At 34.8% G+C, this 24,492-nt stretch overlaps 1 protein-coding gene across 1 annotated transcript in view; it reads right to left on the reverse strand.

The window, feature by feature from the left end:
* Window positions 1-1,428: 1,428 nt before the first annotated feature.
* LOC141394748 (homeotic protein caudal-like) overlaps window positions 1,429-24,492 on the reverse strand; it is a 66,692-nt gene continuing 43,628 nt past the window's right edge. The window contains exon 2 of the mRNA XM_073969575.1: window positions 1,429-3,566. Within this exon, the coding sequence (XP_073825676.1) occupies window positions 3,106-3,566 (461 nt within the window). The 3' untranslated portion in view covers window positions 1,429-3,105. The remainder of the gene's footprint in view (window positions 3,567-24,492) is intronic.

Here is a 24,492-nt window from a genome sequence, read left to right on the forward strand (position 1 = left end):
CGAAAATCCTGCTTTGGCAAGGATAATCAGGTGTAATGCCTAAGAAGCCTGCTTTTTTCTTTCAACAAGTTTTTTTTGGATGCGTACTGTCTCCTTTATTCGTATATTTTACGCATAAGTCATTCCCATACATTTTAAAGAATATTTACCATTGTAGAATATGACGGCACCTCCAGGATATCCGCATTTCTTTTCAAAAATTTAAGTTTTGATGACTTGAACGGTGTCTACATAAAATTTTGAACATAGGTCCATGTTTTCGTATAGCTCCCATAAGTTTCATCACCTCTAAGTACCGTCCGATTTCGGGTGTTTTGACGTTTTTAGCTACATTTTTAGTGCAAATTAGTTATAATTTGGTATTTAGGGTTCTTTAACGGTTTCTAACTTGTTTTTGTTTTTTAGACACATTTTGAGTCTGAAATTGTTATAATTAGGTATTTAGGATTCCGAGTGATCAACGAACTTCCGAACTTAACGGTTTTTTACTTTTTTTTACCAATGACAGCGATCGCTGTGCATTGTCCCGAAAAATATAGAACGTTATGACTGGTTTAATTACGCTTCTGAATTGCCAGTGTACCATCCTTGGATTGGAACTCAATTTTGAGCCTACAGACTTTCTACAGATGGTCCAACATCGGTGAGTTCTGTTAGTCCTTTTTTTGGGTATTGTCTTCCATTTGAGTTTCCTATGGAAATGTCCTGGAAATAGGGATGGCCTTTTTTCTGAAAAACTGGTTCCTCGAAAGATTTCACTTTTCGTTTTCCTAGTGTTTAGACCTCCAGTTCAAGACCATTGCATTTTTGCAAAGCAAATTTCGATTCTTTCGGTTTAATAGTATGATAGCCTTGACTGCATAGCAGACTGATTCAAATCCTTCTTCGTTCAAAGTTATTAATAGGCTATTTATTGAAGTAACTCATAAGAGAGGTGCCGCTCCTTGAGCAACTTTGTCTCTTATTGTTAAGTCATGCACCACTCAACTTATCCACATATTCAGTTTCTCAGGGTCCGGTTGATCTGAAACTCTTCTAAGGTTTGGATCAGCTGACAACCTAACATTTGAATTCGTATAACCTGCAAAATCCAAGTGAAAGACAAGCATCCCTTTCCCAAATTTACAATTTTTTATTTTCATATTTATGTCCAAAAAGGGAATATTTTTGTCCAACATATTCCATAATTTAGTGATTCTAGTAGGTTTTCAGCCTTTTAAAATATTGTTTTTAAAGAAATTTCACATTTAAAAATTATTTACCGCGCGGAAAATTCCGAGGCAAATATTCATGATTGCGCTGAAATCGGGGAGCTTGAAAGTCCTTTGTCAGTTACTACACTAATCAAAAGAGTAACGTCTTGCCCATCCCCGGTGCATAACTTGTCAATATACTTACCTCAAATAGTTTTCCATAGAATATTGTGCATTTTTTATTCATATTAAGTAGTAGATTTATTTTGTCTTTAGGCTTTTTTATTATAATTTTAATTAATAATTATTTTATTTAATTTTAACTAAAGTAGAGAATTTTTTTTCTGTTTTGTTGCTAATTTTCTTATTATTTAATAAGTAATAAACGTTAATTAAATACATAATTATTTTGAAAAAAAATGACCACATAAATAGAAGAATAGAAGCTAGAAATTCATTTTGCAAGTTCGATTGGAACATATTTACATAAGATAAGTAAGGGGAGGCATGGGGGAGGGGGAGTGTGTATAAGTAGTAGTTACAGATAATTGCACAGTATTGAACAAAATTCGTTAATTTGTTGTTGTTATTAGTTATTAAATTTCTCTCTCTATCTCTCACGCTTATACATATAAATTAAAGACAAAAATATGGTTATAACAAAATGGTATGAAATTGAAATATTTTTCATGGTAAACCAATTGGTATTATAAACCAATTACAAAAAATACAGAAAGTTTATAGTACACAATAACCACGTTCATTATAACCATTTTCGTCTCAGTTACGAATATAATTTATCATTTTCTTTTTTGTTAATTAACTTAATTTTACGAGTTGTGGTTCAGTGATCTTTTCCAAGGACGGCTACATATATTTCTCTCTGTGTATTTGTGTGTGTGTGCGTTGTAAGGCATAGTAGCTTAAACTTAAAACTAGCTTAATATGTACTTTATTATAGGAATATTAAGGCTTAACTATGAAAAAAATGGGAAAATTAAATAAAAATAACTCAAAATCAAAAATAAAAAATTAAAAATAAAAAAACTCAAAACAAAAAACAATAATAATAAAAAACACATAAATTGGTTTTTACTAAGGTGAGGCGGGGGATTGGTTGGCCATAAAACCCAGTAGTACCGCAATGAAACGTAAGTGTAATGAAGAATGTAACCATGGGAGTTTACAGGGGGTAAGGGGAGGGGACGATAAATTAGTACGTCTTTACAACAGTTGGAATATACAATCACAAAAGACAACACGTGCAATATTCAACTGCAGTTGACATACTAAAATAACAACTATTTACACATACAGACATTATGATTACATTCATTCACACACATACAGCCTCATAGGCGTAGTGGTCTAGCTGGACGCCACCTTTCTCTCGCCCGTTCTGGGGAAACTTAACCTAAGAAAAAAATCTAGATTTCAAAATAGATATAACCCTGTTAGGATTTTGACCAATCGTCACTGTGGTTAAGTGCGGTTTTTGTGATTGTGTGTGTGATATTTTTTAAGCTGTGTGGCAGTGCGATGGGCCGAGTGGTAATAATTCACTAGGGCATGGGGTTTGATTGCATGCTACTAGACATGATGTTGCAGTGATATTTTCGCAGCCGCTGCCGCCGACGGTACTGTCACCATTAACAACATTGTCATTGCCGTCGGCGACAGAAACAGCAGCAGCTGCCGCCGCCACAACGGCCAATGCATTTTCAACATCATCGGCGCCCAACGCCACAGCTGCTAGATCATGCAAAATATTTTCTTCCTCATCACCATGTTGTTGAATGTTGTTTGTGGTATTGTTGCTGCCGCTGCTGTTGTTGTTGTTATTAATAATATTGTGATTGTTGCTATTAAGGCTAGCAAAACTGCTGCTGCCATCTAATGCAGCATAAGGTTGTCACATCGATAGGCTACCCACAGCTGCTGATATCTGGGCATGTGACGGTTGATGCAATTGATGTGAATGGGCAGCACTCATTGCCAAATGATGGCTATGCAAATGTGGAGGTAAACGCATTGTCGGCATACCCATTGCGGCCATCGAATTCATTGTATGCAGGGAATGTTGTAAATGTAGACCTGGTTCCAATTTTGGTTTTGTGTCCATTAAATTGGCATAATCGGGATGTTGTACACCGCCAATACTTGGCTCACTGACTTTTTTGTTTTGTTTGCGTTCTTTGGCGCGACGATTTTGAAACCAGATTTTCACCTGACGTTCCGACAAGGAGAGAGTTTGAGCCAATTCGGTTTTGCGTCGTATGGTTATGTAGCGTGATGTACAGTATTCTTTCTCCAATTCCAAACGTTGAAAGTCTGTATAGACTACACGATATTTATCCTTGGTGCGGGTTTTGCCTGCAAAGAGAGAGAGAGAAAGAAGAGGGAGGGAATTAGTATCTATATTTTGTGTTTTGGTTTAAAAAAGAATATATGGGGAGAAAGGCAAGAAACTCTATAAAGAAAATAAAAACTCGTTCAAGTAGAGTTTCATTTGAAACTCTTAACAAAGCTAGTAAAAAGTGGGACTGGATGCCACGAGGTAAAGTTCTTTCGTGGAAAATACCAGAAGACGAACTTAAAAAATAATTATCTCTGGAAGAGATAATTTGATGAAATAAAGCTCCAGCGAAGACACCACTTCATCTTGACACTGCAGGCCAAAATCCCAGGTAGAATTCTACAAAGTAGTCACACTGCTTTGTCTCACACGAATGATAATAAATAATAAAAATTGTTATAAAATATAAATCATAAGATTCTTGTTTCACGTTGGGCGCCATATATGTATATGAAATTAAGTTTGGTAGCCACGAATTGCTGACAGGTGTTTTCATAGAGATAGGCACTGTTGACCCTCTTTGACCGCCACTTGTGAATGTTAGGTTTGGTAAAATATAATAAAATTCTTCATGGTGAATTTTGTCCCACGTTGGGCGCCATATATAAGAGGTTAGGTTTGGAAGCGACGAATTGATGTCAGATATCTCCAAAGAGGCAGGCACTGCTGACCCTCTTTGGTCGCCACATGTAAATGTTTGGTGTCATTTGGCCTCACGAGCAGACACAATTCGATTAAATAAATCGCTTAACCCAATCACTGCGGTTGTACCATTTTGTAACACTTGTAAAGCTTGTAGTCGTTTACTCTGTAGAATAACAACTCGAATTTTTTTAACTGTAAAGTAATCCCGCTATCGATTTGTTCTTATGTTTCGGTCATTCGAGTTCCACTTCATGCCTTAAAAGCACGATAAAGTGAAAATTATTTTTTTTTTTGATGTAGTTAAAATTGATTTAATTGTTGTTTACAACAAACCATCAAAATTTGTTATGCGTTTCTTTGCAATGCAAAGACCATAACAGAGGGAAGTAGTTACTTGGTTTACATATACGGCTACGAGATTTTTTAAATGTTTCTGATGAATTCGCATTTAAACGAATTCATCGGTTACGTTTATTCTTGAGCTCTGGTCGTCATAAAATTGGGTAAGAGTTCTTTGTTACAATACAAAGAACTAAGAGAACTGATGAGTCCAAGTGGCGTTGGACGAAACTAGTATTCTTTGCCTTTCCCGAAATTAAATCAATTTTAACTACATCCCACTTTAAATAAAACTTGTTGTTTTAAAATTTAAAAACAACAAAACCCGAGATTTAGCTGAATTATTTTACAACAATAAAACAATACACATCTCAACAAAACTGCCAAAAGTGAATTATTTTTTTTTTCTAAAATCTTCCGCAGGAATTGGGTAAAGAAGGCACCACTGTATCATTGTCACTGCATGGAAATGTCCCACAGACCGAAATAAATAAAGTAACCCCATCGATTTAGCTGACTTGAATTCAAATTTATATAAAATATCGTAAAAGTCTTCATGTAAGCATTTGTCCCACGTTGGGCGCCAGATGTGCAATTAGTTTGAAGGAGCTCAGATGGTTTTCCCCATAACCATCAAAAACATCTTGAGAAACGGACAATAACTGCTGTGTCCGTAATAAATTAGACAGAACTCATAATTACCGAAAATTCTGAGTATAGTGTTATTTAACGTTGAACAGTAGGTGTTCGACGGTCTCTGTCCACTCCCCCAATCCTCACATAGTCTCTAATAATCGGCATTGCTTGCTTTCACTCCATCAACAAATTCTATGTCTTACATAGCAGTGCCTCGTGATGATCTCTACAGTAATTCTGTTTTCGGCCTTGTTGAGTAGGACCAAGGAAGCCTTGAGACTCTGCAACCGGTAGTCGTCAATAGATTGTAATTAGTTTAAAGCTTAGTATTTTCCCCATAACCATTTAAGTCTACTTGAGAATAGGAAAATTAATAATGGGCCCATGTTTGAAAGGTTTGAAGCAGACAAGAACTCATAATCACTGAAGAGTCGGTGTCTAGTGTTGTCCCTGTGTCCTCATCATTCTCAGCCATGAAAAACTTCTCTAAAAGAAGTGCCGTTTGGGCTCGGCGATAAAAGTAGGTTCCACATCATTGAGCCAATATGAATCCGAGTGCACTAATTGATTGTCCATTCTGGGATGTTGTGGGAAAAATTAGATGCCAATGCAAATGCTGGTTAGATCAAAATTAAAGAATTTTCTTAGATTTTCCCAAATGTTTTTAATCATTGTGTAACTTCTGTTTTTTTTTCATATTTATTATATTTTTTATATTAAATATAATGGGATTTAATTTTAGATTTTAATATTTTTTTCATTAGAACAATAACAATCCTCAAAACTACAGATGTAAAAGTCCATTTAGACTACGCTGGATTTAGGAATTATCTGGTTTTATTTGACATATGTTGTATGAAAATGACAATTTAAATCCACTGGATTTGCTAAATCCAGCATAGTCTAAATCAGGCATTAGTCAGCTGATTTACATACTAACAGCTGATCAACAGTAAGGGTAGTTCACATTAAAAGACTTATCGTAACCTAATAACAAAACAGTGCTTTTGACAGCACCGATTATAAGGAATCTGGGCGTTGTAAACTTGCCAGTTTTGCCTGGTTTTACTTGGGAAATAGCACATACCACCATACAAGACATCCATATTTCAACATACGGGACAGAGCAAAGTCTTATAAGTCCAATGTGTAACCTGAGGACTTAACCTCCAAACGTTGATCTATTGACTTCTTATAACAGTAGTGTGCTACTAAGCCTTTTTAGTGAGCTCCTCAATATTCCTTTTATATTGAAATTTGTGGCTTTTAAAACCGGTAGTAGGAAACTAACGAGTTGCCATCAGTTAATCAGCTGATCTACATACTAACAGCTGATCAACAGTAAGGGTAGTTTACATTGAAAGATTTATCATAACCCAATAACACACGTATTAAGTTTGCCGTGAAGAAAATTGCATTTTTGAGAGAGAACGGAGATGAAAGAGTTCCTCCATACTATTTATGGCAAACTTTACACGTGTAACTACTGTCTTAACAAAAAGTCGGTTGTGTAAAAAATAGTTTTAAGTTATTCTTTGTATTTATTGATTTCCCCAAAATATATGATTTCATGTTGCTTTTGAATCCCGATAAATGTAACTTTAGTTTGCCTCTATAAAGCCTCTTGGAGCAACAAATAACTTTTATAATGAATTAAAAGAGAAATAAATAAATTATAAAAAAGTAAATTTAGAGTTCCATAAGAAAATATTAGGTCTGTCCGATAACTTTCTCAGCAATAATTACTTAGAAAGTTCCAGCAACTTCTCTCAGCGAATTTTAGCCTCTCAAGCAAGAAAAATTGCATAATGTTATCGAACAACATTTTGTAAGTACTTTTTTATTTATTTTAATTATTTAAAGTAATAATCCTATCCACAAGTCTTTAGAATATGAAAAAATGGGAAATTGTGAAACCTTCTTGGTCGAAAATGTTAACATTTCAAGTTGTTTACATCGAACAGCTGATTATAAGTCAGCTGACCAAAGTTACAAATTCTTACGGGACACATTTTCCCAGTAAAAATTTGAATTTCAGCCACAGAACTGTCAAAAAATCTCTCTCAACTCGCTCTCCTTTACTGGACAATTTTGTTATCGAACAGCATTCAGTAAAAATTTGTACACATTTTTGGTTTATCTTTCAGACCATGACACAATAATACAGGTACAACTGCAGCTGATTATCACATTAGTTGTCAAAATGCATTATTGTGAATAAAATTACATAAAAAAGGTAAACAAGCAATTCACAGTAGTGCATTATTTTGACGTGTGGTGTGGTAAATGGTCCGATTACACTGTGCAACATTTTAAAGGTGATCTTGTGCAAACAATTCGAACTGAGGATTTTTTGAAAGTACAGACCCAAACGACAAGAAACTATAGTTGGGTTTTGTTGTGTCAGATCCAGCTCGGATTTTATGGTCCCATCTAAACATGGTTAAATATTGAGTTTTTAAAGAAATTCGTGTCTATATCTCTGAAACCAATGCGAACCTTCTTCTGACCTCTGAAGCAAATTTGTAGATAAGGACAAGAATAAAATATTTGGAGAAATAATGAACTCGAAAAACTTCATTTATTGCCTCAAATTTCAAAATATATGCAAAAATTCCACAATTTTTATACATTTCGCACCGTATCTCTAAAACCGTTAAATTTTTCTGAATATTTTCTGTTGGAAAAATATTCCCTGGAATATAATACACAACTCTTCAGAATATGTCATTGTTGTAAAATGCCTCTGTGCCGTTGTTTTCAGCACATTTTTCAACAGCGGTTTAATAAAAATGTCAATAAAGTAGTGAAATCCGAAATGCGAGAATAAACTGTTGGTGTGAACTGTGTTTGAAATACGTGTTGTAAAAGATATCATGCAAAATACCGCTGAAACAACATGAAGTAAGCATTTTAGAGTTTCAGATTGTTCGAAAGATTTGTTGAGAACTTTATGTAGAAGATTTTTGCAAAAGGTTACTTTGTTCAACTCCCAATAGTTTAGCCGATACTGACCATATTTTCAGCAATTATGTAAAATTGTCTATATTTTATAGATTTTGATGACCTAGGTGGAGTTTTTCTTATATGGTCTGTTCAAAAGATAAGTTCTACTAGTTTAGGGCTACAATATTGCCGAAGACAGCAAGGCCAAATTCCTATTCGTTTCTGAGATAAAGGCCGGATTAATGCAAAAAGTGTAGATTTAGTCCGGTTTAGATGAGGCCATAAAATCCCAACTGGATCTGACAGGACAAAACCCTACTAGGGTTTTTGTAGTCTAAATATGTACTTTCAAAAAATGCATACTAGAAGTTGTTTGCATTTTCAGTGTTGCATAGTGTTATTGTTACGTAACACATTCTTATTCCGCCATGGTTCAGACCTATTGGCAACTGCTTGTTGTTTTTAATTCGTAAAATGTCACTCAACGGAGCCATTGCACAGAGACCTTAAAAGATTTGGAGGTTCTTCATTGCCATTCAAATCAAAATCACACCACTCTCTTTGCACCGACAATTTGTGTCAAGGTCTTCATCACCTGAAATCGTAAATTCTCTATCCCCCGATAACCATCAAGTTGTTGTTTATATAGCACATCTTCTTTTTTACATTATTTGCCAATATAAATTACAATTTAAACCTATTTACTTACATACGAATGTTGCTATGCAAAGTTTGACTCGTCAGTTTAACCAAGTGGTGTAATAATAAATGAAATGTAAATATTTTTTACACCAGAAAGAGTTCAACACACAAATCTTAATTATTTTACAATTTATTTATTTAGACAGAACTAGAGACAACTAAATAAAACAAATAGTGAACTTAGAGCTAACGACGACGACGACGAGTGATTGTAAACAAAATCTTCAACATCATCATCATTAGATTACATAGCAAACGTATACGTAGATACTATTTGTCTATCCTATCATCATGAAAAACATTTCAAATACCCTCATTTAGTGTGGTTGTCTATTTCAAGATCTTTTTTGACGACAATTTCCAAAGTGATAGAAGATAAGCGAGATCAGGTGAAATCTATTTTATCGTACCCATTTAGAATTTGAATAATGTCTAAATGTCTTACGTAGTCATCCGTATGTATGCACATATGTATGTGTCTACACATATTACGTTGGATGACAGTTGATTTTGCAATATTAAGCATTTTTATGCTTTAATTCACACTATCTAACTCTAATGAGTTTTTTGAATAATAATTTTTGTTTGAGTGGCTATAGGGATGTCGCTCGCAAATTGAGGAGGCTATTTAGAGCCAACATTATATTATATCAAAAGAAATTCATAGTATTTTTGTTGACCTAATTATAGAGCACAACAGTAGCATTTCTATGAAGGAGGTGGGGTGGAATTCGTTATGGAAACTTCATCATCTCTGCTATTGGATATCAACAACATGCAAGAGTGATCTCTAGTTAATGCTCTTACCTTCTCCATATTCGGGTCTTATTGAAGTAGTCATTAGTTTTTTTTTCCAAAATATCCCTACTGTCATCTCTATTGGCCAAAACCCAAAATACTACCCAAAATTTGCTTAAAATACATTATAAATAAAAACGCTACGTTTAACTTATCTACAAACTGTTGGTGGGTTTGGTGTATGTTTGAATGTTTGTTTTGTTAAAAACCACCCAAATATAATAAAACGAGTTTGCGCTCGGAGTTTTATGGTGGGTGGGTGGTTGGTGTTAATTTCTTTCATATATGAAGGTAATAAAAAAAGTTCATGCTTAATTGTATATTTTTCTGTTTTTTTTTTGTCGTTCATCTATTTGGTTAATTCTTTCTTTACCGACTCGAGTTCTTCTCTTTTTTTGTGTGGTATTTTTATTTATGTTTATCGTAAACAAAAAATAACAAAAACGAATAAAAGAAATTAAGGTGTGAACAAATCTTTATTATTGTGTCACTCAGTCAAGTTTAATTTTAATTTAATTGTCGTTTTTTGTGTGCACTCATTTTTTTGTGTTTTTTTTCATATTGTCATGCAGGTGATTGTGATTCATACTAAAGTTCCTAAATTAAATTAAAACGTCAAATATATGAACGAAAACCACAACCAACAAAACATTTTGCAAATGGCGCCCAATGCGGGTCAAAAGACGGAATGAAGAATTCTTAGATTTTTCATCGCTTTCGTGTTCAACTTTAACGTATCCCCAGGACCTCATGTCAGCCATCAAGAGCTGATTCCGTATAAATCATAGAACTGCGACATTGTGAATACCAAAATTCTTAAATGAACTTAAATATTCAAATATACGAGGGGAACTAGAAACGTTTTTAGCCTAACAATGAAAACGCGAATATTTACCATCAAAAATAGTTTTATTGTTTTCTTAAGTAGTCTCCAGCACTTTTTCATGCGCTCAAACCAATTGTTGAAGCTCTTGTTCCACTCCGATTAAGACAAATCCAAAACATGGTTTTTGGGCGCTTCAACAGCACATTCTGGTAAGGAAACTCGTTCAACAAGGTTTTCTTCTTGATGTGCAGAAATAAAATGAAGTTATTGGGCTTTAAGTCAGGGCTGTATGGCGGATTACCCATCAATTCCACGTTTTGTCCGGTCAAAAAGAGAGTGAGAGTTCACATTGTCATGGCGCACAATGACTCGTTTCTCTTGTTCGTTTTTCAAATTTCTCGGGCGACTTCAGGCAAACAAATTGTAGTGTACCACTTAGAATTTACCGTCCTACGGTCCTCAAGCCTTTTAGCAGTCACATGTTCAGTTTAGCTGAACAAACAGTCTACCAGTTGTTTCGAAGTGCTTCTTCCATGAACAACTTTCACTGGATTTGGCTCGCCTTCGAAGACATCCACGGTCGCGTCGTTTGTTTCGGGCTCATGCGTACTGATTCGTCGTTTGAGACTATCATATAAACGTCGTTTGAAGCACCGCGATCGTATTTATTCACAATTTCTTTGCACAAATCAACAAGAGCCTTTGTCAAATTGTGCTGTATCTAACGAGAAAATCCCATTTCTGCGGCCAGTAGTGAGATTCTCTAACACATTTTTTGAGTCACCGACAATTGTCGGTAATATTAAAATGCTTATATCTTCTGTAATTACCGATGTTTTTCGGTAAATTAACGACGAATAAAAAGCAGTCGTAAAGTTCTACCGATAGCAAAAGCGTCGTCAACTTTTATAGAACTTTTCATTCATAACTTTGCTTTTTAATTTTACCGATTTTTGTCGGTAACTCAAAAAATGAGTTAGAAAATCGCATTACAGGTGTTCATGCAATATCAAATGTTTGTTGGTGGAAGAGAAGCCCAAGAATGCCTCTATTTCAGAGTATATAACAAGTCGGTCTTGCATTATCCGTTCACGCACGGCTTAATTTTTTTCTGGTACAACGACCGTTTTTGGAGGACCCTCACTACCTTCGTGTTTTAGCTAGTTTCGGCCACGATTGAATTCATTAAACCAGTTTTTCATAGTGCTATAGGATGGTCCTTTATCGACATTCAAAGATTTAATTTGATCTATGCATTCTTGCCGTGATTATCCACGTCGAAAGTTCCGAGAAATGAACGGACGAAAATGTTCACAAGTATTTTTTTTTTGCGAAGTGATTTTTCAAGTCACTGTTTAGGCTAAAATCGGTCAAACTTTCCAAAAACAATATCAAATAACGTCTGGCAACACTACGTCTTGCCAAGGCCAAAAACTTTTCTAGTTCCCTATAAGTTAGGTTAGGTTGACAAGAGGGGTGATTCAAGATCACCACATGTCCTTAAAAAGAAGGGGCATACACTTAAGCCAGAAGAGGCCAGTTGTGCGCTCTAATTTTATGTGTCCTGGATGTTGTTGTTGTTAGTTTAGGAGTTCCGTCCCATTGACGTAGTCCCTCAAGTTTTTGAACCCGATGTCCTTGATATGGTCGAGTCCTCTAATTATGTCGTTTCCCATTAGTTGAGTTCTCAAGTTTGTGAAAGCCTGGCATTGGCAGAGATAGTGCTCCAACGTTTCGTTGTCCTCGCCACATGCCCTGCATTCACTATTCTCTGCACAGCCTATCCTATGCAGATGCGCTTGTAGTTCTAGATGCCCTGTAAGGACACTCATCACTAGGAGGTCACTTGTTTTGTCCTGGTCTGGGTTTCCCCATAGGATTTTTGTAGTTTTTCCCTTTTCCTGGTTATTCCATAGGGATACATGAGTATTCTTTGCCCAAGCTTTTAGTCCTATAGGCGCCGCCTTTAAAGGTTTGGCATTGTCTAGACTTACTGTAGGTAGCTCTCTGGCATGTTTTGCTAAGGAGTTTGCTACTTCGTTTCCCGTAATCCCTATGTGTCTTGGTACCCATATAATGTTTACCGAGCCATAATGGGGAATAGTCGTTAATTGAATTTTTACACTCTAAGACAGTTTTCGATGTTGTTGCCTTACTTGTTATAGATCTAACTGCTGCTTTACTATCCGTCAGGATGTTAACTGTGAGTGGCCTTGTATTTGTTTTAAACCCGTTCAGACATTCTGTGAACGCTCGGATTTCGGCCTGGAGGATCGTGTTATGATCCGGCAGCCGAAGGGAGATCCTCGTTTCCGTGTCTACGATATAAAGACCCAGTCCCGTTCTCCCCCCTAACTCAGCCCCGTCCGTAAACCCGCAGCTTCCAGCGGGAATCTGTGCTAGGGTTCCATTGATCCACATATCTCTGTCCGGTATTAGAACTTCACACAGAGCTACTTCACTTGATTCTGGTATTCGGTCCGATACTATTTGATTTATAGATACACTCGTTGTGAACCGTACTATTCATTGGTGGTATGTTTGGTGGTCTCTTTCGATCCACTCGCTCATCGCTTTCAGTCTTATAGCCGCGATGGCTGCTTCATATCTTACCTGTATTTCTATCGGGTGGACAAATAGAATTGTCTCTAATTGGTGTAGTCCTCATCGCCCCGCTAATGCCTAGGCTGCACATTCTTTGGACTCTTTGCAATGTTTCCACATTGTATTTTTTGTCCACAGCTGTCCACCATACAACAGATGCGTATGTAAGAATCACTTTTATTACGCTTCTGTACAGCCAGTGTATCATTCTAGGATTAAAACCCCATTTTGAGCCTATAGCCCTTCTACAAGTTCACCAACATCTGTATGCTTTGGCAGCCCTTTCCTGAATATGGTCTTTCCATTTGAGTTTCCTATCTAGGATTACCCCCAGATATTTAACTGTTGGAGATGTAGTTAATGTCTTATTCAGGAAAACTGGTTCCTCGACGGAGCCCAATTTCGTTTTCCTAGTGAAAGGACATAACTATGTTTTTTTCTGGGTTAACATTAAGACCTCTTGGTCCCAGTTGTAAGCTATATTTGGAGCCTCTTCGGCTCTCCTACAAAGTAGATTTGGATTCTTTCCCCTTAGAAGTATTATAACGTCGTCTGCATAACAGACTGATTCAAATCCTTCCTTGGTTAAGGACCTTAGTAGACTATTTATGGTAGTTCCCTATAAATAAATTAAAACTAAAACCATAGTATTTTTTCCCAATGGCGCCCAATGCGGGTGATATTTTCATAATTTTCTTTACTTTTGAATTTAAATATTTAGTATAATTTTCTCTCTTAAGATTTTAAATTGTAAGCTTAACATGAGTTTTCATGTTTCTATAGCGCCGAACTGGCTTGTGTACATACATATGCACATACATACATACATGTACGTATGCATTTTTGTTCCCACAACTTCCCCAAAAGGACTAGCGAGACTTCTTTCATCACTTCCAGTAGTTTTTCTTCAAATATCCTAGGTATTAATGAAGACAAAAACGGTAAGATCTCAATGGCGCCAATGCGTGTCAAAAAGCTGCATTGAATCCTTATTTCTTAATTGTTTATGTTCGTTGCTCAAGTATGGAATTCTTAAGTAATACTAATTCTTTGTCACGAATGGTCCAACAGCTCCAAAACAATCGTATGTTGACATAGGTTCCCGAGTGGTGAAAACACGCTCCCCCAAACAGCCTACATCTCTTCATGATTTTCATTCTACAATTTTCCTGCAATAAAGTTGGTAAACTTTTCCCGTTACGTTTTATTCATTTCCGTTGCTATTCATCAGACAGCAAGGCTCCAATATGTAGTCCATGTGAATGGAGAAAAACGACATGGGATTGATTTCCCGCCATTGCAACTAATGGGGCAACCAATACAAAACAATCAATCCAACCATCATGCATATCTACGGCAACACAAGGCAATCATAGTTGATAATCCAATATTTGTTTACAATAAATACTCTACACACACGCACATTTGTTTATACATAAATATTTTGTAGTTTTCAACCCTAATATCAACAACAGGCAAGCTAAACATGCCTGCGTTTCCTACATACATACATATCTATATCTGTAGCTGCACAATACGCCATGATGGATGAATGACTGATTTGATGTGTTTGTCATTTGAACATTATCATTAATAGGTATGGTTGAATCCAATCAGCTCAATATGTTTGTAAGAATAAACCACATGTTGTTTCCACCATTGTTGTTTTGTTTTTGCAGCGCTTATATGGGCTTTGGAATGCAACATTTGTATAACCGTATGTTTTTCTCTGGGATTTAACATCAAATGTACCGCACTGAATTGCTGCTGGAGTACAGCAGTTTTTGAAGGACTTGCATGTTAGTCCAACCTACTATTTATGGATTTAGAGAAGTGTGTACGGTTTTTGCAACAATGTCAATATTTGATTGTTGCAATGCAATCTAGGTGATGTACAGAGGTGATATGTTATCTCTAATAGGAAAATATGAAAAAAACTATGTTTAAAGGGGGAAGATTGTTTTTGAGTTTCTGTTCACAAAAAAAAATTGAAAATTCTGGTCTACATTGAATATTTTTCATGAAATTTGGAACTTCGAAATTTGTTACTATAAAATACTTATTTTCATCCTAAACTTGTAATAAAAACTCATTTTCATGTTAATGAAAATTTTCATAGTCTGGCATAAGACTTATTTTACTTAGCTCAATCAAAATAATTTCCTCCATTTTGAAATTGTTACTATTTTGTTCTGTTTATTTCAGACAATGCACATGTTCACATTTTTATTAGGAGAAATATGTGACATTGGCCGACCCGGGAATCGAACTCAGGGATATAGAGACAATGACGGTCAAGACAACAAATACAAAACGGTGCACGAATTTGCTAATCTATGTCTGAGGGATATCTATGAAGACATCCTTGCTAAATATTGTCTTCAAATTGTATCTTGGGCTTTGAACAATTTCTATTCAACATTAAAAGCTCAAGTTAAACTGCTACCACGCAGTGACAGGCTTGCAAGTTTTCTGTCACAAACTCCAAACTCGCTCTCTTTTGCTGGACAATTTTGTTATAAAACAACAGGTCTGTACGATAACTTTCCCAGCAATAATTTCTCAGCAAGTTCCAGCAACGTCTCTCAGTGAATTTTACTCTTTCAAGCAAGAAAAAATTGCAGAAATTTATCGAACAGCATTTTGCAAAAACTTGCAAGAAAGTCAGCTGTTTCAGAAAACGTATGAAAATTATTTTTGTTTCTTTTGATATTTTTGAACCGAATGGAACAAAAACATAAATTTTAAAATTGCATTTGACTTATTTAAAGCAGTAATCCTATCCACAACGCTTTAAAATCTAAAAAAAATTGAAATTGTGAAATTTTCTTGGTCAAAAGTGTTAACATTTCAAGTTGTTTACATTGAACAGCTGATTAAAAGTCAGCTGGCCGAACTTTCAAATGTTTATGGGACAAATTTTCAAGTTTTCAGCCACAAAACTTTCCAAACATCTCTCCAAACTCGCTCTCTTTTCCTGGACAATTTTGTTATCGAACAACACTCAGTAAAAATTTTTACGAATTTGTACAAATGTTTGGGTTATCGTACAGACCTATTGCTGGCTCTGATTAGTCCATATTTACATTAGGCAATTTTCCTTACTGACTACTGCAGACTCTGTGAGGATGAGGAGGAGTTAGAGACGATCGAGCACATCCTGTGTCGTTGTCCAGCCTTGGCTTGTAGACGGCATAGGTTAGTAGGTGTTCACTTTCCACCGTGTCTAACTTTCTACTCAACTGTGGAACCTGCTGTGATCTACAACATCATCAAAAATCTGAAGTGGCTGGGACAGCGCAACTTGAACGCGTAAATTAATTCAACTATTCTGCCTACCATTAACGCCTTGCACAGGCCAAAAACTTTTCTAGTTCCCTATAAATAAATTAAAACTAAAACCATACTATTTTTTCCCAATGGCGCCCAACGCGGGTCATATTTTCATAATTTTCGTTATTTTTGGATTTAAATACTTAGCATAATTTCCTCTCTTATGATTTTAAATTGTAAGCTCAACATGAGTTTTCATGTTTCTATAGCGCCGAACTGGTTTGTGTACATACATATGTATGTATTTTTGTTCCCACAACGCCCCAAAAGGACTAGCGAGACTTCTTTCATCACTTCCAGCAGTTTTTATTAAAATATCCTAGGTATTAATGAAGACAAAAACTGTAAGCTCCCAATGGCGCCCAACGCATGTCAAAAACTGCATTGAATGCTAATTTCTTAATTGTTTATATTCTTTCCTCAAGTAAGTAATTCATAAGTAATACTTTTTTAACAAATCTTCTATTTCTCAGTGATTTTCATGCGAATTAAAATTAAATTTAATTATTGCTTGCTCACAAATGGTCCAACAGCTCTAAAACAATCGTATATTGACATATGGGTGGCGAAAACTCACTCCCCCAAAAAGCCTACATCTCTTGATGATTTTTAAAATTTTCAATGTTTTCCTTATGGCACACCATTCATTCTACAATCTTCCTGCTTTCCTGCAATAAAGTTGGTACCCTTCCCCGTTGCGTTATATTCATTTCCGTTGCTATTCATCAGACAGCAAGGCTCCAATATGTAGTCCATGTGAATGGAGAAAAACGACATGGGATTGATTTCCCGCCATTGCAACTAATGGGGCAACCAATACAAAACAATCAATCCAACCATCATGCATATCTACGGCAACACAAGGCAATCATAGTTGATAATCCAATATTTGTTTACAATAAATACTACACACATACGCACATTTATTTATACATAAATATTTTGTAGTTTTCAACCCTAATATCAACAAGAGGCAAGCTAAACATTCCTACATTTCCTACATACATACATATCTATATCTTTAGCTGCACAATACGCCATGATGGTGGAATGACTGATTTGATCTGTTTGTCATTTGAACATTATCATTAATAGGTATGGTTGAATCCAATTAGCTCAATATGTTTGTAAGAATAAACCACATGTTGTTTTCACCATTGTTGTTTTGTTTTTGCAGCGCTTATATGGGCTTTGGAATGCAACATTTGTATAACCGTATGTTTTTTCTCTGGGATTTAACATCAAATGTACCGCACTGAATTGCTGCTGGAGTACAGCAGTTTTTGAAGGACTTGCATGTTAGTCCAACCTACTATATATGGATTTAGAGAAGTATGCACTGCTTTTGCAACAATGTCAATATTTCATTGTTGCAATGCAATCTAGGTGATGTACAGAGGTGATGTTATCTCTAATAGGAAAATATGAAAAAAAACTATGTAGAGTTTAAAGGGGGAAGATTGTTTTTGAGTTTCTGGTCACAAAAAATGAAAATTCTGGTCTACATCGAAATTTGGAACTTCGAAATTTGCTCCCATAAAATACTTCTTTTTATCATAAACTTGTAATAAAAATGACCTACGACAGTTCTGAATGCTTTATATTTACATTTTGATTTGAATTTCTTCTATTTTAGAGGATTTTCAAAATGTATTTATGTTTTTCCTGAGAACATTTTTAGAACGACCTTTTATAATAATTTTTTTGACATTTAAATTTTTAATAACAACAATGTTGTTTTTGTACCTTATATAAATATGCCTTGTATTGTACCAAAATGGAGTTTTGTTGTTTCAGAATGAACTAGTTCAATGTAATGATTCCGTGAAATGTACTACCGTCATTATTTTACTTAACTCAATCAAAATAATTTCCTCCATTTTGAAATTGTTACTATTTTGTTCTGTTTATTTCAGACAATGCACATGTTCACATTTTTATTAAGGGAAAAATGTGATATTGACCGACCCGGAAATCGAACTCAGGGATATAGAGACAGTGACGGTCAAGACAACAAATACAAAACGGTGCTAGTCTATGTCTGAGGGATATCTATGAAAACATCCTTGCTAAATATTGTCTTCAAATTGTATCTTGGCCTTTGAAAAATTTCTATTCAACATTAAAAGCTCAAGTTAAACTGCTACCACGCTGTGACAGGCTTGCAAGTTTTCTGTCACAAAACTCTCTCCAAACTCGCTCTCTTTTGCTGGACAATTTTGTTACAAAACAACAGGTCTGTACGATAACTTTCCCAGCAATAATTTCTCAGTAAGTTCCAGCAACGTCTTTTAGTGAATTTTACTCTCTCAAGCAAGAAAAATTGCAGAAATTTATCGAACAGCATTTTGCAAAAACTTGCAAGAAAGTCAGCTGTTTCAGAAAACGTATGAAAATTATTTTTGTTTCTTTTGATATTTTTGAAACGAATGGAACAAAAACATAAATTTTAAAATTGCATTTGACTTATTTAAAGCTGTAATCCTATCCACAACGCTTTAAAATCTAAAAAAATGTGAAATTGTGAAATTTTCTTGGTCAAAAGTGTTAACATTTCAAGTTGTTTACATTGAACAGCTGATTAAAAGTCAGCTGGCCGAACATAAAATTTTTTACGGGACATATTTTCCCAGCAAAAATTTGCAAGTTCTCAGTCACAAAACTCTCTAAAAATCTCTCCAAACTCGCACTCTTTTGCTGAACAATATTGTAATCGGACAGCATTCAGTAAAAATGTTTACGAATTTGTACAAATTTTTGGGTTATCGTACAGACCTATTGCTGACTCTGCTTGGCATAATGATTACATGTGGTTAAGTTAAGACACATTATAACCCTGCAAACATTTTTGGAAATTTTCAAACGCTTGAAGATAATCTGTGATTCGCGGGGGAAGATCAGTTCAATCACGGAAGAGTGCAACCTGCAGATCTTCTGCGAATTCCCAACATAAAGTAAGTGTGTTTAGGAAGCGATTCACGAAGAAGAATCACTGACGAATCATATGGAAGATCTTTAAAAGAAAATTAAGAGAAAATCTTCCAAGCTATTGCAAGAAAAATTAAAACGATTCAAGAGGAGGTCTTAAACTGCACTTTTCCGAAATTTTGTGTGGGAGGTACCCGAAATATTTGACATGTATAGTCCAAATTATAGCCTGATCTCTGTCTCGTAGAAGTATTACTGTGTGCAAAGCATGTACCATGTATCTTCGAGAGTTATCGTGCGCAACATTTTAGAGAAAAGTTTTTGAATTTTTGGGTCTATTCGTTCGAGAGTTATCGTGCGCTCCAGCCACTACCTATGGTACCATACACCTTTCGGATTATTTTCTCAGGAAGTAAAAAAAAACTTGTATCGTAATTGGGGCAGCGAATACAAGTGTTACAACAAAAATCAAAACGATTCGAGAGATGTTCCTAAACTGAACTTATCCGAAAATTTGTGTGGGAGATACCGGATGGAGTGGACCGATAGAGTCCATATTGGAACCTCATCTATGTCTGAGAGTGATAGTGCGTTCAATTTTTCCGAACATTTTCGAACTTTTGTGGGGGCTAACCTAAGTTTGGACATAATATTACGAAAGCCAAATTTTGGTCCGAATCAGTTGATTCGTTCGAGAGTTATGCTGCGCTCTAGCCAGCCAGACAGACTGACGGACATGGCTAAATCAACTCCAAATTGTCTGAAACGGATTTCGTCCAAACACACTTTGGATCTAAAACCATTATTTCGTTAGTATAAATGCTGAGGGCATAAAAATAAAAGAATAAAGAAGAGAAGGACAACCTAGTTCGAAATTGGTTCGGCCTTCTTTAGTATTTTATTTTTATTAGTCAGAAATGAAGCAGAGAACCAAGGCAAGCAGGCGAGGCTGCTTTTGTACCCAGGCCTTTAGTTCGGCTTATAGGACAAATGTTTTGTAAAATGCCAACTAAGTAAGTCATTATCCTGTTATGGAAACTTTATGGTTCTTAACAAGTTGTTCTTGCTAGGGCGGTTTTATCCGAAGATGCATTTCGTTTGTTGAATCAATGTGAGTTCAATAAATTACAAACACAATCTCCAAGAATTTACTTAAATTTTATCAAGACAAACAACGTAAATATCGCACCTTTGTATAAACAAAATTTTAATTTATTTTGTTAATAAATAATAATTAAACAAATATTTTGTCAAATAATTAGTGATAATTTAATAAATACATAATTAATCAAATTAAAAATGCATTAAGTTCTCAACTGCCAGAGTCTAAATAAATTAATTCATTTAAGTTTTTGTTTGTTTTTTAATCAGACGTCAAAGCTTAAAACACCCTGATATGTAGTTCGGTTTGTCATCAAAAGACAAAAAAAGAAATGGTGGCAGTTTAAATTTGCCTTTCATTTAAATGTCCTTTTGTTAATAAATAATAATTAAACAAATATTTAAGCAAATAATTTCTAATAATTCAATAAATAATTAATTAATCAAATTAAAAATGTGTTAAATCCTCAATTCAATAATGTTTTTGTTTGTTTTAATCAGACGTCAAGGCATAAAACACCCTAGCTCTGTTCCAGAACTAAAAAGTTTTTACAATTTTTACCACTTTTACTCATTTTGCGTTCCCGTACACAAAATTTATATGAAAATCGTTTACGACTTTTACAACTTTTACGACTTTTACCACTTTATAAAGTACGGGAACAGGCCACCTTATATGTAGTTCGGTTTGTCATCAAAAGCTAAAAAAAAGTTAATAAACTATGCCGATGGTAGAAGTGACTATTTAGTGTTTCTTCCATTCATTGGTTTAATTAGTTATTGTAGTTATCATTGCTCATAGAATAATTGCCGTTTTAACCGCTGTGTGGTTGGTCGTGTCATCATTCATCAGCTCACCTGAAAAGCATGCCGACAAAGAAATCCCAACAAGAAACGTGCAAACAAACAACACCAATATATAGCAAAGCAAAAAAGACAACTTTTTTCTACTCATATATTCAGAGTATTTAAAGCTTAACATTTTACAATATTGGATTTGTATTGTATTCGGAGGAAGGAGATATAACATTCACCACCATAATTGAAAAGGTCAGGGGCGTAGCTAAATTTCAAAATTAATTGTGGGAATCCTACTAATAAAATAGCATATTTTACCCACGTCCCTGAAAATCAGTCCCTCCTCAGTAGAATTTAATAAATAATATTGAATTTATTAACTTTGTATTTGTTATTTTTTTTGGTTCCTGTTACTTCTTCTTTTCTACTTTATACAACCAATTGTTATTATTTATGAATTTATGACAGTTTTATTATTATTATTATTCGGAATTTTCATTATTATTATTGTTGTCATTACTTTCTGTCTGGTAGGTAGTCTGTTTTATTTAGTTATAGTACCGACGCTTGCCGTTATTGCAATTAAATTTATTTGTTGAATATGATGGATGATGATTGTGAATTGTCGGTGGTAACTAACTGTGGCAGTTGGATTTAATTATTTTATTAAATAAATTAATTAGCATTTATTGGATTAAAATTAATGTTTATTGACCCTTTATAAAGCAGCCTATTATTTGTATATGGTAATGGAGGCATGTGGCTGATAACACAATGGCGGTGAAATATGACAAGATTTGATTGAAATAAAGTTAGTCTTAAGGTACGTTTACAGAGAAGCAAAAATACATGTTTTAGGGAAACATGTGTTTTATTTGACGTAAGGTAGAAGGAAGAGCTTCCCAGCAAAACATTTTGGAAGTTGTGCATAAGGAGTTATGATTTCACAAAATCCTTCGATGCAGTCCACGCAGAGTTATGAAAAATGCACTCCGTTGGATACAATTTATAAGCAGCTGCTTTAGAGATCCGTACAAAAAAAAAACAGTTAGTTGATCCCTACCCGCCGCTGGCGAAATAAGAGGGAGTGTATACATTTCTAAGAATTTGTTATAAAATAAAGAAATAAAAACTTAAGTTGCGAACATTTTTGCGGTAGTTCACGAGACGGAAATTTTTAATGGAGTGGAGTGCAGTTGGAGTCCATGTCGAAAGAGAGAACTAGTGATGGGAAGGGAACATAAAAAACCTTTAGGATGATGAAGCAAAATCAGATGCGCTTGGATTAATTGGATAGTGGAGAAAGTAAACTCAAATGTGATTGAATTTAATGGAAACTTTTTTTAATTTGTGTTTATATAATAAAGTTCTTCGTATTATTATTTTACACAAAAAATAAATGCATTTTATTTATTCTGGGATATTTCGCAATGGCTTGCATTTTTATTGCATTATTAGACTGACTAAAAATGCAATACGAAGAGTGCCTTTAAATTCAATCCAAAACACTACATCAAAAGCTATGATTTGGATCGAAATAGAGTGCATCTCATCAGCTGTGTGCTGTGGAAGCAAAATGGAGTGCATCCTAGCTGCGCGCCCCCTTGTAAAATTCATAAGTGAATTCATAGAAAAGGATGTACTCCAACGGCACTTGTGCTGTACACTTGTAGTGATTCAACTGCATCCGCGAATGCAAACTTTTTGCTGGGTTTCGACGCTGGATCATTTACGCAACAAACTAAAGCTTTGTTCCAGAACTAAAAAATGTTTACAATGTTTACCACTTTTACACAAAAAAGTTGTAAAATGTTCACTTCTCTTTAAAATGTTCACTTCTCTTTAAAAACCTTTTACACGACAAGTTTGGGCGAGTAAAAAATAGTACAGTGGTTGCCTGCGTCTGATTGGCTGATACGCGGCAACCACTGTACTATTTTGTGTCGATAACCCAAACATTTTTACAAATTCGTAAAAATTGTTACTGAATGCTGTTCGATAACAAAATTGTCCAGTAAAAGAGAGCGAGTTAAGAGAGACTTTTTGACAGTTCTGTAACTGAAAACTTGCAAATGTTTGCTGGGAAAATTTGTCCCGTAAAAATTTAGTTTTGCCAGCTGACTTTAAATCAGCTGTTCAATGTAAACAACCTGAAATCAGCTGTTCAATGTAAACAACTTGAAATGTTAGCATTTTTGACCAAGAAAATTTCACAATTTTACAATTGTTTAGATTCGAAAGCATTGTGGATAGGATTATTGCTTTAAATACGTAAAATGCAATTTTAAAATTTATATGTTTGTTCCATTTCGTTTAAAATCTCAAAAGAAACAAAACCCATTTTCATACATTTTCGGAAACAGCTGACTTTCTTGCAAGTTCTTACAAAATGTTGTTCGATAACTTTTTGCAATTTTCTTGCTTGAGAGAGTTAAATTCACTGAGAGAAGTTGCTGGAACTTGCTGAGTAATTATTGCTGGGAAAGTTATCGTACAAACCTAATGTGACACAATGGCGAAAGCTCCCCCTTCTACATTAGGTCTGTACGACAACTTTCCCAGCAATAATTACTCAGCAATTTCTAGCAACTTCTCTCAGCGAATTTTACTCTCTAAAGCAATAAAACTTGCAGAAAGTTATAGAACAACATTCTGTAAGAACTTGCAAGAAAATCAGCTGTTTCCAAAAATGTATGAAAATTGTTTTTGTTTCTTTTGATATTTTAAAACAAATGGAACAGAAACAAAAATTTTAGAATTGCATTTCACTTATTTAAAACAGCAATCATATCCACAACGCTTTAGAATCTAAAAAATGTGAAATTGTGAAATTTCCTAGTCAAATAATTAAAATTAAGAGAAAAGTGTCAAAATTGTTCAAATTTACTCTCTCATGAACATTTTTACCAGAAAAGTCAAGGAACGAAATAATGGTAGATCTGGTAGCAATGTCAAAATGAAACATTAAAAATCAATTTTCGTCTTTTATTTCACAGAAGAGAAAGGCATAAGTGCTTTCTCCTCTCTCACTCTCTTAAAAATTGCTGCCAGTTTTACCATTTTTTGGGGTTAAGGAACTTGCAGGTTAAAAATGGTAACAAATCGTAAAAATGGTAACCACAGGTAAGTAAAGGAACACAGCTCATATTAAGGTGTTTACATCGAACAGCTGATTAAAAGTCAGCCGGCCAAACTTAAACACATTTTACACTTGCACTTAAAAAAGGTTTTTTGGGAGTTTACGTCATTTATTTGACAGATATTGTATGGAATTGACAACTTAAATG

Source organism: Musca autumnalis, unplaced genomic scaffold (genome assembly GCF_047663935.1).
Source record: "Musca autumnalis isolate F117 unplaced genomic scaffold, ASM4766393v1 scaffold_2, whole genome shotgun sequence".
NCBI lineage: Eukaryota > Metazoa > Arthropoda > Insecta > Diptera > Muscidae > Musca > Musca autumnalis.